The sequence below is a fragment of the Clavelina lepadiformis genome, chromosome 3 (genome assembly GCF_947623445.1).
Source record: "Clavelina lepadiformis chromosome 3, kaClaLepa1.1, whole genome shotgun sequence".
Lineage (NCBI taxonomy): Eukaryota > Metazoa > Chordata > Ascidiacea > Aplousobranchia > Clavelinidae > Clavelina > Clavelina lepadiformis.
Window position 1 is genome coordinate 15724829 of NC_135242.1, and position 17984 is coordinate 15742812.

The window sequence follows — 17984 nt, forward strand, 5'->3', positions numbered from 1 at the left end:
TGTTCTCCGGACCAACTGAATTCCACCCTATCCTGGATATTAAAAATGCACACGGATTTCTTGCCTTTTTTAGTTTTTTAGAAGTCTTTGTTATTGAACGGCTAGAAAGAAATGATCATTCGAACAGACAGAGCTACGAATGACGGCAAATCTGTGAGCGTGTATAAGTATGTGTGTGATTTCTTTAAGTACAGAACCCAGGGTAATATAATCTGAAAGTAATATAGGTAATATAATCTGAAAGTACAAACATGGCCAATAAATCAATCATTCAATCATTTTATTTTTTGTCAAAAGCGCGGTGCGGTGGAGACAAAAATCCAAGCTAGTTGTTACTAACACGCGCTAATGAACAGGAAAAAGTGACAAAGCTGAAAAGGCTTAAAACGCTCTCAAGAGAAATAACGTTAATATTTGCTGGTAACAACTAGCACGGCGACTAAACCTATAAGTTAAATCCATATAACATACGTTTAAAAAGTAAAAATTTGGCAGACGAGCAGGTGATTATTAAAGCAACTGATGACTGAAAATTGCTTCAATGCTGTTCGTCAGTGGATGGAAAACGAAACACATCGTAAAAGAAACCCCATCCCGGGCAAGAGTCCGGTTTCTGGTGGCCACAGCACTAAGGGAAGGGAGTTATTGATTAGCCAGAGTTTATACAGCAAGATTGCACACCAATGATAATCTTTGGAAGATGTGATGACAATACTGCTCGTTGCAAGATGGAATCTTCTCTGGTACATCGACAGTTCTGTACGGAAAAATATTCCAGTGCTGTCCAATAGATGGTAGTGCTGAAAGGAAACCTCTCTTGATTCGAAGCCACATTAAGGAAATGATCACTACCTTGTGGATCTGCACACAGTAACAATAATAAACGGCAATACTGGTGTAGCTAGCATTACAGTAGCCTAACTGGATTAAAAAGTAGATTTAGGTTAGGTTTAAGTTATAATATATGTTATAACCAGGCCAGTGTACAGGGGGGAGTAGACGTGCAAATTGGCCCAGGCCTACGTCTTTTAATGCGGCCTTTTATTGGCAGATCACATTCATCCTCATTCCACACGAGTCGATAAAGGAAGCATGCAGTAATAATACAAAACTTAAAAAGACTAGAAAAAATACGACATTTTGTGCGTTTATCGATTATATTATATTCCTACAGCATCACAGCTAAGCACTGTTAATTTAGTAACTGGTCGTTTATGTATCCGCAATTTAGAATTACAGGAATTTGGAACCCAAATTTTCCTAAATTACCTTCTGACCTGGTCCCATATTGCGCTCTAAACGGCCCTGGTTATAACTTACATCTAAGTTAGTTTGACGAAAAACTGCCAGAAAAAGTCACGAACGTAAATTTTTTGATTAAAGTTGTTTTGAGCTATTGTAAAAACACGATCATGAGCAAGTGCAGCACACAATCACCGGCAAGATGATGTTCCAAAAAAACAATTATTTTTATATATCAAAACTAGATATATGACAATATTGATGTTAATTTCGTTGTGCATGGATTTTATACAAAATAGCCTATCCTATTATCCGTATGTAGTTGTTAGGGAAAGTGCTTGTTTCCTTTATGCTGTTAGAATATTCTATGCAGGACAGTAATTTCGCCTCTCTTACAATTGTGTTTTATTTGTGTTGTGTTACGGATTTTAAATAAACGTCAAGCTGTGCACTTCATATACAGTAATTTAGAGGACTAAATATATGAAAATAACCTAAAACTACAATAAATCAATGAATAAATTGTGATTTAAACTTTTTTGCACCTTTTCTTAACTAGGCCTATGTTCTTGCTGAATAGGTTTTTAAAAATTTTCTTGCAACCAAAGTTGACTCTATGACTTTACTTGATATAATTGACCAATTGACCAATTGACCAACAGTTATTTTATGAATAGCTTCAGCTTCAATGTTGCAACGCTCCTATATGGTTATATAACCTTGCTGTCCTGGCTGGGCAGATAAAATTGTTGAGGGCCAAGTTTTAGCATGTTTTTATGTCTGATTGGAGACTATCGCTTCTTAGTAACAAGGGTTGCTAGAGGAGCTAACCCAGAGTGGCAAGTTTGATTTAGCGGAATAAATACCGTTACTAGTATGAAAACTTAGGAAAGAACTGTCAGAATAACGTTAATTTGAATTTTATTTAAGCCCACACTTCAACTTGTTTAAATTTATTTTAAAATAGCTTTAGTTTTTTATTTATTTTCTGAAAGTAATGTGGTAATGAGCCTCAAACAATGGCGCTTGATGATCCAAGAATTGAATGGATGCGAGAAAGAGTTTGCTTGGGGCTAAACGTTAAAAATTACGAGGTAACAGTACAATCCATGGGTTTTAGTATACAAGTGCACAACCAGATGACTCCACAACTTAAGTAGCTGGGGTCTAGTATACAAAGGCATCCTGTGGTTGTGCATTGAATTATACTAGCTTAGACCCCAATCCACAATTAAGAACTACTAAAATTACCATAATATAGGGCAACTTTAATAAGCCTATCATCTATTCTATACAGATAACAGCAAAAAACTAAAATGGCAGGATATTGCCAATCGGTATAGGCCTACATTTGCTTAGAATTTTCTTAAACTTGGATGCATGGTAGCAACCTTTAAACCTTATTAATTTTTATTGAAAATTTGCATTTAAGCTTATGTATGGGGGTATCACAATAATCTTTACAGGGGGCAGCAATGTTCAAAAAAACATTTTTTGGACCACTACCACCCTAGCCTATATTTGGTATGGTAACTTTGATGGGTTAGAGCTTACTCTTACATATTGTTTCACATTCTTTTCTGGTGGACGTAGGCCTATGACATTTAAACACTATATGCGTCAGATTGTTTACACTACATTTAAAATTTATCAGACATTTTGTAGTGTAGGTTAATTTAAAATGCACCTTCTAAGAGTTAAAGAAAGTGATAGAAATAAAAAGGCAATAAAAGTTGCCACAATGTAGCGTCAATTGATCTGCGACATAATATGTTACAATGATAAACAGATGATATAATTGTTTTGCTTTCATTTGTTATGTACACTAACCTTTAAGTTAGAAGGTTTACTAAGTTGCCTTATTTCATGGCAATACAGGGCAAAATTTTAGCTTTACAATCTGGTGCACTTCTACCTTGTGTGTGCATGATAGACTTTTACACAGTAGCTGATATGATGGTTTGTTAGTTTCTGCATTTACAACGTTTAAGGAAGGATATGAACAATTGGCAATGAAAAATTACTTTTCCTATTATCTCACACTTCGCACTTTTACATTTGTCTGTTTTACTGACAACTTTGTACGGTCTGAATTGCTTTAATCACTTAAATGTAAGCCTAACCTAAAACCTATTATATATCAATCACAATTCTACACTAATTTAACAGTTTAGTCAGCCTAAAGCTTAATCTAACAATTATTAACAGAATTTAAGTATAGCATATAAACCTTTTCTTCCAATCCACCTGCTTATTTCAAAAAATGTAATAAAGAAATAGTCTCTGTGATTCTTAACTGTTTATACAAGTGTTTAAGCATTTAAATAGCTTATATTTTTTAATATCCCAGGTGTTTGGAGAACTACTGTCGCGTAATGATGGTGACAATGAACTTCAAATACTTCACTTTTTCAATGATTCTTTGGAAGAAGATGGAACATCAGTGTTATTATTCTATGCCTGCACAGTTGAAGAAGAAGAGGAAGTGGAAGTTGAATGTGGTTCGTACTTGGTGTCCTAGGACAAAGCAGCTTAAACAAACAGTCTTTTCAATAAAGTCCATTTTTATTTGAATAGATAAAAAATAAAAAATAAAGAGTCTATTTAGAACCAGATATTCCTGACATAACTTCTGATGCTGGTTCAAGTTCTAGTGACAAACCACCTGCTCCAATATCAGCTAATGAAGGTGAAGATGAAAGTTCACCTGCAGCACCTGCTGCTGAAGGTATTGTCCTCAACATTATTATCAATAGCCATGTTCATTCTGCTGAAGGACAATAATTTTCTCCATTTTTACTAAAAGTCTTTGTCTTAACATCATTTTTTCCAGTGATTGTCAATGAGTTTTTATTCATCCCTCTATAAAAAATTTTATTTTTCCTGCTTTGTTTTTGTTGCTAAGAGGTTTGTAGATGTGAGTGGATTATTTTTTATCAATGTATTGTCCATATCAGTGGTTTTCAGAGCTAATTCAGTGAACAAATAGCAAGGGTTCCATTCAAAGATAGTTATAGAAAATATTATTAAAATATATGCTTGATAAAACTCACTACAGTCTAGGCTTGTTGCTTTACAACAGGTTATGGTGACAATGTGGATCATTAACGTAATGTCACTCAATCATCTTATAAAAATTCTGTTTACTGTATAATAGGCAGTGTTTTATTGTGCGTTTACTTTTTAGACTGATTGAAACTTGTTGCCCAATTGGTACAATCTATCATAGGCCTTGTTTTTTTTTTTACTTGCTAACCTTATCTCTAATATACATGAACAATGATTTCCTTTTTTATTGTACTTTTTTTACATTCCATTACAAAACTTTAGCCAGCCAAATTTGAATGAACGAGTTTCTTTAGCTATAAAATTTATCATCAAGCTTATATTTTATGTATCATTTCACCTGTGCATTGCTATGTTTAGCTGTGCACGTTTTTTGCTTATAAGGTGTTTGTAAACATGTGCTCTTAGCCTAAGGCATACGTGTCAAACTCCCGGCCCGCGGGCCACATCCGGCCCGCTTCACATTAAAACTTGGCCCGCAATGCTATTTTATACATAGAACTATTTCTGGCCCGCGATATCATTGTATAGTAAAACTTACTTTTTTCAAGCAAGAAACAAGATTATAACAAGTCGTAAAATACAGCAGCACAGCAGTTGCCCCACAATACGACAGCATAAATCGATTTATTCTAACGCTTGTAATCTGGGCTGCTTTTTTCTTTATTGTTTGTTAATTCTTTAATGCTTTTGCAAAGAAAAAAATGAAACATACCGATGTAAGAGAAGAATAATCAAAAATAGCCCAGTCAAAAACATCAAATATTTGGTGTTGTTTCGCTGCCTGTTCCAACTCATGTTTCTTGTCACGAAATGTTCAATCAAGGTTTATCCTTGACCGGCCTGCGGCGTTAAATAAGTTTTGAGTTTTGGCCCCTGGTGCGATTGAGTTTGACACCCCTGGCCTAAGGGATACTGTGGCACCAATGCCACACAAATATTCACATCCAGATTTATATGTTCAAAATTTGTGTTCATTTTCTTGGAACATCTTACTTTCATGAATAGTATGCTTTTGTTTTCTCAGACGCAACCGTCATCAAAAATGCTTTACTTAGGTCAATGTCAAAATGCTCTTGCAATGTTTAGATTTTGTTTAGAGTTAGATAGAACTTATTGCGTTGTGCCTTGTGTTATATGGAAAAGACTCACAGGCACAGGATTTTAAAGAGTTCAACAACTTATCATTACAGGGTGTCAATATCTTAGTTTTCAAATTAAGTTAGAGCCTCATGACCACAATTACATTTGTAGTATAACTCTTTGACTTTAACTTTCAAACTTAAACCTAGTGAAATAATAATCATTGTTATGCTTTCATTTGATGTTGTGAATATTTAAACTATCGTTTTTTTGCGTTCAGTATTCTAATATAATTTCCATAAATCATTTTACAGAACCATTGCCTGCTGAGGGCAATGAGGAAGCGGCTGCTGGTAATGTTGCTGCAGATGAAGAAGATCCTGCTCAAGTTCAACCAGAAGTTCACACCGTGAGTTTTATGTCAACAATGGAAAAATTTTAATTCCACTTTCTTACTCATATGAGTTTTGTTTTTGAATAATACGGTTGTCGTAGTTGCATGAACAATTGCCAAAATTTTTCTTCATTTTTCTTTATATATACAGTCAGTTATATAGTCAGTTTCTTTATATATACAGTTTATATATATATATATATTATATATATATATATATAATCAGTCAAATTATTTTTTGTAACATAGAAGATTACAATGTTTTAGAAAATTATTATCCAAACTGTCCAACGACAGCTTCTTTTTGTTTGCCAAGATCATTTACCAGAAGAGCAACTTGATCAGGTATGTAATAATTCAAAAATTTCTTTCCAGAGCCAATTATCAACAAGATCACTGCATACATACTGGCAAAGCGTTGTTGAATATTTTAAATTATTGATAGAATGCATGTATTGTTGCATGTGAACATGGCTATTACCAAAAATTGTTCATTTAGCAACCTTGACAGTGTAAATTTGTTTTTATTAAAGCAATGTGTCTATTTCTTGCGAAATTTAAGTGGAGTTATACCAGTTCCTAATGATATTGAAGAAGCTAACAGCACACTTTCACTTTATGTTGAAACTGGTATTCTTAACAGCACTTCCTTGGTCATGTTGGAACAACTAATTACCCAGGTATTTTTTTGCAAATGTGTAAAATACACTTTTTTAAATTGTCATTTGAGCTTTTTTCCATTTTATCATAAGCTTAATGGCAAAAGCAAAAGTAGAAACGATTTCTAAATTGAAATTTGGATTAGGCTAATAAATATTCTTATTTGATTTTGTCTTACAAATAAAAAGTTTACTCAACCCACTGTTTCTAATCAAGGTGTTCATGCCTCTTTTATCCTTTGGTCAACATAAAAGTGGTGAAATCCCAACTTCTGTCATGGCAACTCCTCAACTTGATCGAACACCAACTCCTTCACCAGGCACACCACGGTAATTGAGACATAACTTTGTACTTGCATTGTAATGTTTAAATAGTGTTTAGATTTCTGCTTTATCTATTTGTGAAATTTTATCAACTTCTTTGTGAAACGTTTGTTATCGCTTTTAGTGAAGATGGGCAACAGCAAGAAAGCCAAAGTAAAGTTCTTATGAGAGATGAATTTTTGATGAATTTATCCAAGTTTGTGAAGCACATCCAGAGAACTATGCAACAGCTAGAAGGTTTGCTAATTACTGTTATGCCAATAAAGAAAGCAGTAGAATCCATACTAATTGATTGCTAAATATACAATTTTGTATTCTAACTTGGATTCCTACTTTTTTGCTAGGTGAGATTCGTTTAGACATTCCAGACATATGTTTGGATGGCGACATAATTGATTTAGCTAGAAAACCTGGCTTAATGGACGAGATTGAGATTGCTTGTGGAAACTGGCAGCAGCAGATTTCAACTGCAATTGAGCAGCAGTTAAAAATGAAGCCTCAGGTGACATATCCTTTCTGTCTGAAATAGTTATGCTCATTCTCTGCTATTCATTTATTAAAATTATGAAAGTGTATACATGTTTGCAACGTATTATTTGAAACCTTTTGCAGGGAAATGGTCCACTGGCAGAAATTGATTTCTGGAGGGAACGTAATGCTGCTCTTAGTGCTTTAAGTGAGCAGCTTAAACTGCCCACTGTCACTAAAATGTTAGATGTCTTGGCTCAAAAACCTGACACTTCTGCTTTGGCTAACTTTAAAATGAGTCGGGATGAACTTGGAAAATATTACACAGAAGCAAAGGATAATGTGCGGTTTTTAACTACTTTGGAAAGGCATTTCAAGGTGTGAATATAGAGTTTTGTATTAGTTTTAATCGGATGTGATAGATTCCTGTATGTAGGTGTTTATTTCTATCTATTAAAAATCCTTCATCTTCTGTCTTTTGTGGTTCTTTGCTCTGGCCATAGTTTCTCATAACCTATAACGAAAATGTCCAATTGTTTTGGACATTTCGAGCTACTTTAATTGCTACCGCATGGTATATAAAACTCACTTTAACTCTTTTTGCAAGATTTGATATGTTAAACCACCAATTATTTTCTAGAACCTTACTCATGGTTCTGGGTTTAACATTGTTGTGGAGACAATACCCTCCATGATGAATGCTTTGAGAATGGTTTGGATTATTTCAAGGTTTGTTGTAATCCGATACATACAAATATTTTATTTTTCTGCTCTTATCAAAAATAGATGTTTTTTTTGTGACTCATGTTATAAATAATATAGAAGTATGTTCTACATAAACAAGTTTTTCATTTTCTATTTTTTATAGGGTCTTATTTTACCAAAAATGAAGTTATTGATTTTTTTTCCTTTGTTTAAAAATACCTTAGTTTTTGGTTGTCGACATTACCTTAATTGTGCAGACATTATAACAAGGATGAACGAATGGTTCCTTTAATGGAGCGCATTGCGTGGGAGTTGGCTGAAAGAGTATCTCGTGTCATTAACATTCGTACAATTTACAAGGAAAGTCCTGAACAGGTGCAGTGTTCTTGCAAATATTTACATTATTATTAATGTAAAAATTAGGCACCAATATGTGAAAAATATGTATTGTAACAGTTTCTTGTCGCAATTCTTTTGTTACGTATTGGTATGTGCCAGTTTAAAGCTATATTTTATCTAGTATGTGAAAAAGGTTTTCTTCTTGTTGCCATTACAGGTAAAAATAAAAACTGCTGAAGCTCGTCATATGTTAGAACTTTGGAAGGAGACATACTTTGATGTGAGGGCTAAGATAGAGGCATCTGGACGTGATGCAAGATGGGAGTTTGATCGTAAACGCCTGTTTGATAGAACTGATTACATGGCTGGAATATGCCAAGATTTGCATAAAGTTGCACAAGTAAGTCATGCATCTTATAATCTATGCACAACTACACATACATAGTTTCATTCATGCAATTTATTCATTCAATTTTCATTCATTCCTTTGATATTTGCATGAACATTTATGGCTGGTTACAATCTGTTTAGAAAAATATACTTAAAGTATCTAGAAAATTGTTTGAGAATTTTTGTTAATTACTTACTATTTCTTAACAAGGTTTTGGAAGAATTCTACAACATCTTTGGACCAGAGCTGAAAGCAGTTACAGGAGATCCAAAACGCATTGAAGATGTCTTGAAGCGGGTAGATGGTCTTGTAGGGCCAATTGAAACTGTCAAAGTAGAACCATTTGAACTACGATCAGCGAACATTTGGAAGACAGTGATGAATTGGTTTGACCGAGAAGTACAAGCCATTGAAGGTAGTGGAATTACTATGCAATTATTCAGGATAAATAGATGTGCAAAAAGCACAGTTCCAGTAATCAATGACTGTGCCTTTTGAATTATCTTTGTGCTGTCATTGAAGTCTCTATGTTTTTAAATAAATTGCATCATATGTGCATTGAATTGAAATATTGTTCTTGTAACTTCTGTTAAATTTTTTGTGTGTTGCAGTTGAAGCCAAACGTTTTATCGATGAGTCATTTAAGACCCTTCGATCAGCCGAAGGTGCATTTGACATGTTGTTAAAATTTAAGCACATTCGTTCACGTGAAGCAATTAATAACCAGATGATGAGAAAGTTTAATGACATTCTTGCCCAGTATATGAAAGAAGTAGGAAATTGTTAATAGATATTAATGAATGCTGAAATAAATATTTTATTGTAATTATTGTGAATTATTACTTACATTTATTGTGTAAATAAATTATATTTGTATCCTAATTCACCTCAAGCCAGAGAGAAACCAAATTATATATTTATTTAAAATACAACATTTAAAAACATAAAAAAACTAGGAAGCAACAGTGATAAATGTATTTTTGTAGGTGGAGATTATCTATCAACTTTTTCGACAATCTGCCAATGAGCCTCCGCTCACAAAAAATCAACCACCAGTTGCAGGCGCAATAGCATGGGAGCGGTCTTTATTTAATCGCATGAAGCATACAATTATAAGATTCCAGTCCGTTGATGACATGCTTGCTACAGACCAAGGCAGAGCAGTATGTTGTTTCAAAGTTGCCAATGCTTGTATTTATTTCTTGAGAACATTTTAAGATAGAATTTGGCCATATCGAAAAATTACAATATTATTAATCTTTGCAAGAAAAATTAGTATTGAATATTGGATTTTTAGATTTGGTATCTTTTGGCTTTTTCAGGCCAAGGCAAAATATTTGCATGTTGCTCGGCAAATGAAGGATTATGAAGATGCAAAATACCTGCAATGGATAGAGTATGTTGAAGCAGCCCTCCCTGGTTTCCTAAAAAGAAATTTACTCACACGACCACTACCACCTGCAACACCTGGTGGTCAGTTAAGGCTGTTTTCTATTTGTGCTTTATCTGATTTAAAGCAAAGGAATATTTGAGAAAATAGTTAATTATTATTTATGTTTTATATTTAGCTGGAAGCACCTCAGGACCTCCACATACTCCTGCTCAAGTTGATGTTGTGGAATCAGCTGATGACATAAATGACCTCTTATCAGGTGTATAATCTTTGGTTTTCTTAATACTGTACGGAATTGCAGTGTATGTTTTTAATATTTGCTTAGTTCTAAAATTGCAATATTTAATAACAAAATTTTCTATTTTGCAGAAAACCGACCTAATGGTGGCATCCAGTATGTGGTGAATTTTGCCACAGAATTGCAGGAGATCACAGTTGAGACAAAATACGTAGAGCAGCTTGGGTTTCAAGTTCCAGAACTTGCAAGAAATGTCGCTTTACAGGAAGACAAATACTTTGGCTATATCAACGGCTTAACTCAAATGCTGAATCGATATCACACGCTTTTGTTGTCTCTTGATACTGCAGAGGTTGTTTTGTTATTGTATGCAATACATATTTCACATTGATTGTTATAATATCGTGTCTGATTACATTTATTTATTGTGTATACTTTTTAGATATCTTTTTTATTTTGTTCAATTATTTTTATAGGCTCAGCTCTTAGAAGAGCACATTAGAGAATTGAAAAGAGTCCTGAAGCCGGGTTACAGGAGACTAAACTGGAATTCTTTGGGTATTCAGGTAACTGGAAAATTGGATGTAACATTGAATTTAGCACTCATCTTTACAGACAACTAACCATCCTCTATTGTTGGAATTATTTTAGAATTTTTTTTGGGAAGTCAGTATTGAAAGGAACCTATTGTTTATTAAGAAACTAAAACTACATCACAGGCTAAAGTCATTAGCTTTGTTATTACACTTTGTACAAATTTTACATTATGATATCAAAATATCAAATACATAATTGCAAATTTAACAAAAGTTTGGCTTTGTTTCTAAAGGATTATATCACAAGATGTGGAGTTGCGATCGGAAAGTTTGAGTCTCTTGTTAACCAAATACAAAAGAATGCCAAAGACATCGACAGCAGAATACAACTGATTAGAGGAGCTAATCTATTTAAGCAAATACCTTCAAAAACAGGAGGTGGTTTGCCAAGTATAAAGGTATGTTTGTGTCTTGCAAATTCTATTGAACTTTTTACATGTGTGATACTGCTCACACAAATGAATAACTTGGTTATTTTGATTGGTGCCTTGACAGGAGTTTTTCGAGTTTATTGAAAATGAAAGAGCAAAAGACATGGACGCCTTAAGCCGCAAGTACAGAGCCATTGGACCATTGCTAACTAAAATGGAAGGCCTCGTTGTTCACACAAACACTGGAAAATCACCAAAGTTGCACAAGTAATAATAAAATTTTTTGATGTATACATTTGTAGACTATGCATTAAACATTGTTGTTCTACAGGTATTATGAACACTGGGAAAAGCAGATGTTTGATGCACTCTCTGACCTTATTATAAGAAATCTTTCAACATTTAATGCTGGTATGATGTGCAAAGTATTGTGGGATAACTTGTATGTACATCGAGTTAATTTTATAGTTCATATTTTCTGAATTTTTTATGGCTTTTAGCTGTTGTTCAAAACAGTCAACTAATGCAAATGGAGACAATACTTTCCACTCCTGAAATTGTATTGCATCCGCCACCCAAAGAAGTGTATCAATTAACAGTGCAATGTGTGCGTGACTGCATAGAAACTACCAAACATTTTGTCAGATGGATGGCAGGTAACTTAAATCTATTGTGGAAATTCTGTTTAATGTTTTTTCACTGCAATAGCTAGAAATGGTTGTAAAACAAATTTTGAACTTGCTGAATTTGTGTAGAACAATGCAGTAAAGTGGACTTACAACAGTGTGCAATCCAGTAAAACTTTTTACAAATACAATATTTTTAAAGGAACCTGTTTGGAAACCCCAGCACAAAATGTTGAGGGTCAGGATGAACCGGTACTTATCACATACTTTCGGGATGTTGCTCTAAATCCTCGCATCGGAGAACTGTATGCTAACATTACTGGAAACATGCAGAAAATACTTTCTCACTTGACCAAATTTTTGGGACAACGTAAGTTATTATTTGTCTTGGTTTTATAACCTGACTAAACGATATTTTGATAGTTTTAATTTACTGTTAAGATATTTTTAGTATGTTATTTTAACCAGTATTTAAAATTTATGTGGAACTAGTACTGTATTGTTAAACTTTTACGAACGAGTATATTCTAACCATTTGGTTATTATTAACATTCTCAGCAAAATGGAAAAGGTACAGAGCGCTTTGGAAGTTGGAGAAAACCATTGTTATGGAGAAATTTGCCGCAAAGAACCCCTCGTGTGTTGCATATGATGACAAGTTGCTCTTTTACAGCAGAATTGCAGAAGATGTATTTTTGCAAGCAACACCAAAGGTTTGTGTGTTGATGTATAGAATGTCTTACATGTATGACATACATGCATTACTAAATCAATGTTTGGACTATTCACTTTTGTACTGTTTTACAACTCCCATTTTTAGCGGGTGTGTTTTTCTTTATTTAGGATGAAATGTGCATTCGACTGAATTTGCAACCACTTGCCATGACAGTTAAAGAGCACGCTCTGCTTTGGGTTCAGTCATTAGGAAAATTATTACAAGAATCTGCCAAGGAAAATTTGTTTTCTCTCAGAGATATGCTGGTATGTGTATCACGCCTGTCTGGATTATTGACTGTTTATTTCATTTTCATTTCTGCAAGTTTAATGTACTGTACTACCGCACTGTAAATAGTCGTACCTCACTTATAAATTGCATATCATTATAACGTATATCTCTCAAAATTTGTAGTTGCAAATGGGAAAAGACCTAGTAAAAAGCCCGGACACTTTGGAAGATCTGAAATTTGTCCTTGGTGTCATTGCTAACACGAAGGCAATATCACTTGATGTAGAAATGAGAATAAGTGACATAACAGAAAGGTTATCGCATGGTTTCGTTGTTGCATTCCCTTAGTATATAGTGTATGCAACTATGCATAGCAGTCCATAATTTTAAAAACTAAAAATGCAAATTCTTCTGAAACTTAGGTACCGAACTATCGCCATGTACAACATAGAGTTCACTGATGAAGAAAGGGACTTGGTTTCTAACATAAAGCAGATGTGGGATGACTTATTTTTAAATGCTAAGGTTAGCACTGTTCACATTTGTTCAGACTTAAACTTGTTATCATAGTACAGATATTGACAAATATTGATACAAAAAGAGAAGCTTTTTGACAATGGACAATGAAAGTTTTGTTTGTTGGTTTTGCTTAGATATAAAACTTTTTAGGCTTGAAGGGTCATGTTCATATTTCTAGGTCACTGACGTTGGTTTGACCAGTGTAAAAATAAAGTTTACTGAGATCACACAACAACAGATTACTCAGTTTAAAACTGAATTAGAGGAATTTGCTGAAAAATTCCATGAATCTGGGCCTGGTGCAGTTGGTGCTGATTTAGACCATGGATTGAAAATTTTAAATCAGTTCAAGAAGGATATGTTGAAATATGAAAATGAACGGTTAGTATGCGACTTGTATAAAAATGTGTTTATGTGACCCTTCATTTTTTAAAGATTTTTTTCAGGATGTTCATATAGCAAGCATCTTGATTCCAGTTAACACCTATTTTTTGCTGTGCACTTTATATGCATATTCATGCTCAAACGTTTCGTACACATGCTCTGTAATGTTTAAACCTGAAAGTTTGTTTGTCAAGAAAATAATAATTTAAATAGGATATTTGGTTTGTAGGCAAGAGCTTACAAATGCTGAAAAGCTGTTTGATCTTCCAATTACATCCTACCCAAACCTAGTTCGCGCGCAAAATGAAATGCGTGGCCTAGAACAGATTTATAGCCTCTATGAGGAACAGAGAACTGCTCGAGAAGAATGGGCCCAAACGCTTTGGGCTAACCTCAATGTCAATTTGGTAAAGACAGTTTGATTATTTTTCTATGGATATACCATTTGCTATTGATAGAATATTGTTAAGAAAACCTCACTCTTAAGTTTTGCTCATAATGTCAGATTTCAACTTTCAACGTTATTAATGCTAAATTATTTTTGCAGTTGGTAGAAGGAATTGATGGATTTGTCAAGAAGCTTAAAAAGATGGCTAAACCTGTCAGAGCTTTGCCACCAGCTCAACATCTTGATGCCAAGATGAGAGAATTCAAAGAAGCAATTCCTTTGTTTTTGGATCTTAAGAACGAAGCACTCCGAGAAAGGTAGATTAAGTTATTTAGTCAAATTCAGTGGAATATTTGAAAAATGCTTCTGTGCAAAAGAATTTAGTAAACTGTGTTGTTCTTTCACTGCAAATGTTTCAAAAGTAATTAATTTATAATGTCTCGCACTATGCAATCTTGTACAAACAATAACAAACTTCCACGTGTTATCAAGGCATTGGAAGGAACTTATGCTCAAAACAGGAAAAGATTTTGACATGAACCCTGATACTTTTACTTTGGAGAATTTGTTCTCTATGCAGTTGCATAACTTTTCTGACACAATTGCTGAAATTGTCACTGCTGCTGTTAAGGAATTGAGCATAGAAAAAGGCTTAAAAGAGGTGGGTTTGTGTTTTTTATTGAAATTTAAGATTAGGTACTAAGATTAAGTATCTTTGCTGTTACTACATAGTGTAATTTTTACTGACAGACTCTGCCTTTATCGTTTATAATATTTAAATATAGGTTGTAGAGACTTGGGAAGCAATGAAATTTACTGTGATAAAGTACATGAAAGGAACACAAGATCGAGGATTCATTCTTGGTATGGAAGTGTTTTTCATTTAAATGATGATAAATCTCATAAAATGACAAATGAAACTGCTAATACTTGCTAACTTACATCTCATCAATCTTATTTTGTGTCCTGGAGTCATTAAAGCATAATTTAGTCTTATAATACTACAGGCTCAATTGATGAGGTGATGCAAATACTTGATGATAATTCCATGAACTTGCAAAGCATGTCTGCATCACGTTTTGTTGGGCCATTCTTTGCATCAGTCCAAAACTGGGAAAAGGGTTTATCACTTATTGGAGAGGTGAAGACTATACTTTACTCAAACCTTAACCTTTGAAGTTACTTTGCATTTTACATCAAAGTGAGAGAATTATCGTATAAAGCAAAGTAATGAGCTTATACTTTTGTTTAAATATATTTTCCTTTAGGTATGTGATGTTTGGATGGTAGTACAACGCAAATGGATGTATTTAGAGTCCATTTTTATTGGTGGAGATATCAGGTATAAAATTCAAAATTTTTTATCCCAATAAACATGTTAGAGATGAGCATATGAAATACATCTAAGTTTAAAAAAAACTTGTCACCATAAGAATAAGATTAACATTATGTAATATAAATGTTTGTATAGGTCACAACTTCCTGAGGAAGCTAAGAAATTTGACAACATTGACAAGTTGTTTAAGAAAATCATGCAAGAAACCGTAAAGAATCCTAAAATAAAAGAGGCCTGTCATGCAGCAAATCGTTTACAAGATCTTCAAGGCCTGAGTGACGGTTTGGAAAAATGCCAGAAATCACTGAATGATTACCTGGATTCTAAGCGTAATGCCTTCCCAAGGTAAGCGTGAGTTTCACTAGGAAGGGGTTTACATAATTCAAAGCCAAGAATGCTGTTTATCTTATTTTTTGATCATTAATTGTAGATGATATTTTCAGATTTTTCTTTATTTCTGATGATGAACTTTTGAGCATTCTGGGAAGTAGTGATCCTCGTTGTGTGCAGGAACACATCATCAAGATGTATGATAACATTGCACGCCTTCAGTTCCAGGAAGGGGTGAATAATGAAATGCTTGTTTCGGGAATGATCTCTGCTGAGGGAGAGGTACGTAGAGGCAAGATTTATCCAAGAAGAGTCAAACAACTTATTGTAACTTTTGTGATAAATAAATGTTTTTTTAAATACAGTCATCGTGTTTTGGTTAATCAGGTCAAAACTGTATGGGTATTGGCACTTAAGAAATGCATAACATTCACTTGCAGATAAAGCATTGATCACAGCTGAAATTTGTTCAGCAATTCATGCTAAGTTTGTTTTTATTAGATCATGGAATTTAGAAAGAATGTTCCTGCAGAGGGCAGAGTCGAAGATTGGATGACTGCTGTGTTGGGTGAAATGCGAAGTACAAACCGGCTGATAACCAAAGAAGCTGTGTTTAATTATTGCAATGACATGTGAGATGTACTATATAGCGTTTTAAGGATATTAAATGCGAATTGACCAATGTTTCTTGCTAACACATTGCTTTTTGTTGTTGTTAATGTAAAGATTGGAACAACTGCAAAATACAATATGTAATAGTCGTGTTCGAAATGTTACAGAAAACGTGTGGATTGGATGCTTCCTTATCAAGGCATGGTTGTATTGGCTGGAAACCAAATATGGTGGACGTGGGAAGTTGAGGATGTTTTTAACAAGGTATATAGCTTCCAACGATTTAGAATGTTATTTTTCTTAGTTAGTGGGTATTCCTAAGGAGTACTGTATGAAAACCTTAACAAAGAATTTTCTTTCTATTTTGACAGTTTTTATTTTCAAAATAAACATATGGTATGCTTCACAGGTAAGAAAAGGTGATAAACTTGGAATGAAGAATTACGCAAACCACATGCATAAACAAATTGATGATTTGGTCACTAAAATTCAAACACCACTGTCTAAAAACGAAAGAAAAAAATTTAATACTGGTAAGAAGTTTTAACTGCACTTTGTATGCCAATCGAAATAAATAAAACGTTGTTTCTTTTTTCATTGATGATAGTTTTGATTATCGATGTACATGCTCGTGACATCATTGATACATTTGTGAGAGATTCCATACTTGATGCGAAGGAATTTGAATGGGAGTCTCAACTTCGTTTTTACTGGAGCAAAGATCCTGATCAACTGATAGTGCAACAGTGTACAGGCACATTTGGTTATGGGTATGTACTAAAGTCTTGAAAAGTTATTTCATAACTTTTTACGGGCCCAGGCTCATGGTGAAACAAGCACTACGTATATTATGTTGTGTGCCAGGTATGAGTACATGGGCCTCAATGGACGTCTTGTCATCACTCCACTCACTGACAGAATATACTTGACTCTTACGCAGGCACTTTCTATGTATCTAGGAGGAGCTCCTGCCGGTCCTGCTGGTACAGGAAAAACAGGTAAATATGAAGTTTATTAGATGCTTTTTAACGTAAAGTCTGTCTTATAGGATTGACTTTTGATGGGATATCGATTTCATAAACCAGTAAAATAGGTTGTGGATTATTCTGTGCAATACCGACTTATAACTTAAAGTTTTCTCAATGTTTAACTGATAACAGAGTGATTAATTTTCATCTCTCTTAAAAGAAACTGTAAAGGATTTAGCAAAAGCTCTGGGATTATTATGTGTGGTCACTAATTGTGGTGAGGGAATGGATTTCAAGGTTTGTTTTGGCTATTTAGGTAGCATTTATCGGTTATCAGTATTAAAATATAATATCAAATAAATTCAAACATGCTATAGGTAATGAATAAAATGGCTTCATCATTTTCAAAAAAATCCCTGAGTATATTATCACTTTCACCATCCTAAAATTACTTATCTTTCTTTAGGCAGTTGGAAAAATCTTTTCTGGTCTGGCACAATGTGGTGCATGGGGCTGCTTTGATGAATTTAATCGTATTGATGCCTCTGTATTGTCGGTTGTTTCTTCTCAGGTACTAGGCCTGAGGCTTGATAGTTTGATTAAACC

At 33.9% G+C, this 17984-nt stretch overlaps 1 protein-coding gene across 1 annotated transcript in view; it reads left to right on the forward strand.

Moving 5' to 3' along the window:
* The first annotated feature begins 2188 nt into the window (after positions 1-2188).
* Positions 2189-17984, forward strand: part of LOC143448897 (dynein axonemal heavy chain 10-like) — a 33355-nt gene continuing 17559 nt past the window's right edge. Inside the window, exons 1-45 of the mRNA XM_076948829.1 lie at positions 2189-2336; positions 3593-3743; positions 3851-3970; positions 5706-5800; positions 6053-6130; positions 6319-6465; positions 6662-6774; positions 6893-7005; positions 7113-7270; positions 7381-7614; positions 7877-7965; positions 8199-8316; positions 8498-8680; positions 8882-9086; positions 9283-9443; positions 9658-9834; positions 9994-10144; positions 10240-10323; positions 10434-10654; positions 10779-10868; positions 11132-11296; positions 11394-11536; positions 11601-11680; positions 11770-11925; positions 12098-12265; positions 12454-12608; positions 12739-12876; positions 13025-13155; positions 13264-13366; positions 13539-13741; positions 13974-14151; positions 14292-14449; positions 14625-14793; positions 14918-14996; positions 15140-15273; positions 15401-15474; positions 15604-15813; positions 15912-16080; positions 16300-16430; positions 16578-16674; positions 16820-16943; positions 17018-17180; positions 17275-17408; positions 17599-17675; positions 17845-17949. Of these exons, the coding sequence (XP_076804944.1) occupies positions 2262-2336; positions 3593-3743; positions 3851-3970; positions 5706-5800; positions 6053-6130; positions 6319-6465; positions 6662-6774; positions 6893-7005; positions 7113-7270; positions 7381-7614; positions 7877-7965; positions 8199-8316; positions 8498-8680; positions 8882-9086; positions 9283-9443; positions 9658-9834; positions 9994-10144; positions 10240-10323; positions 10434-10654; positions 10779-10868; positions 11132-11296; positions 11394-11536; positions 11601-11680; positions 11770-11925; positions 12098-12265; positions 12454-12608; positions 12739-12876; positions 13025-13155; positions 13264-13366; positions 13539-13741; positions 13974-14151; positions 14292-14449; positions 14625-14793; positions 14918-14996; positions 15140-15273; positions 15401-15474; positions 15604-15813; positions 15912-16080; positions 16300-16430; positions 16578-16674; positions 16820-16943; positions 17018-17180; positions 17275-17408; positions 17599-17675; positions 17845-17949 (6207 nt within the window). The 5' untranslated portion in view covers positions 2189-2261. The remainder of the gene's footprint in view (positions 2337-3592; positions 3744-3850; positions 3971-5705; positions 5801-6052; positions 6131-6318; positions 6466-6661; positions 6775-6892; positions 7006-7112; positions 7271-7380; positions 7615-7876; positions 7966-8198; positions 8317-8497; positions 8681-8881; positions 9087-9282; positions 9444-9657; positions 9835-9993; positions 10145-10239; positions 10324-10433; positions 10655-10778; positions 10869-11131; positions 11297-11393; positions 11537-11600; positions 11681-11769; positions 11926-12097; positions 12266-12453; positions 12609-12738; positions 12877-13024; positions 13156-13263; positions 13367-13538; positions 13742-13973; positions 14152-14291; positions 14450-14624; positions 14794-14917; positions 14997-15139; positions 15274-15400; positions 15475-15603; positions 15814-15911; positions 16081-16299; positions 16431-16577; positions 16675-16819; positions 16944-17017; positions 17181-17274; positions 17409-17598; positions 17676-17844; positions 17950-17984) is intronic.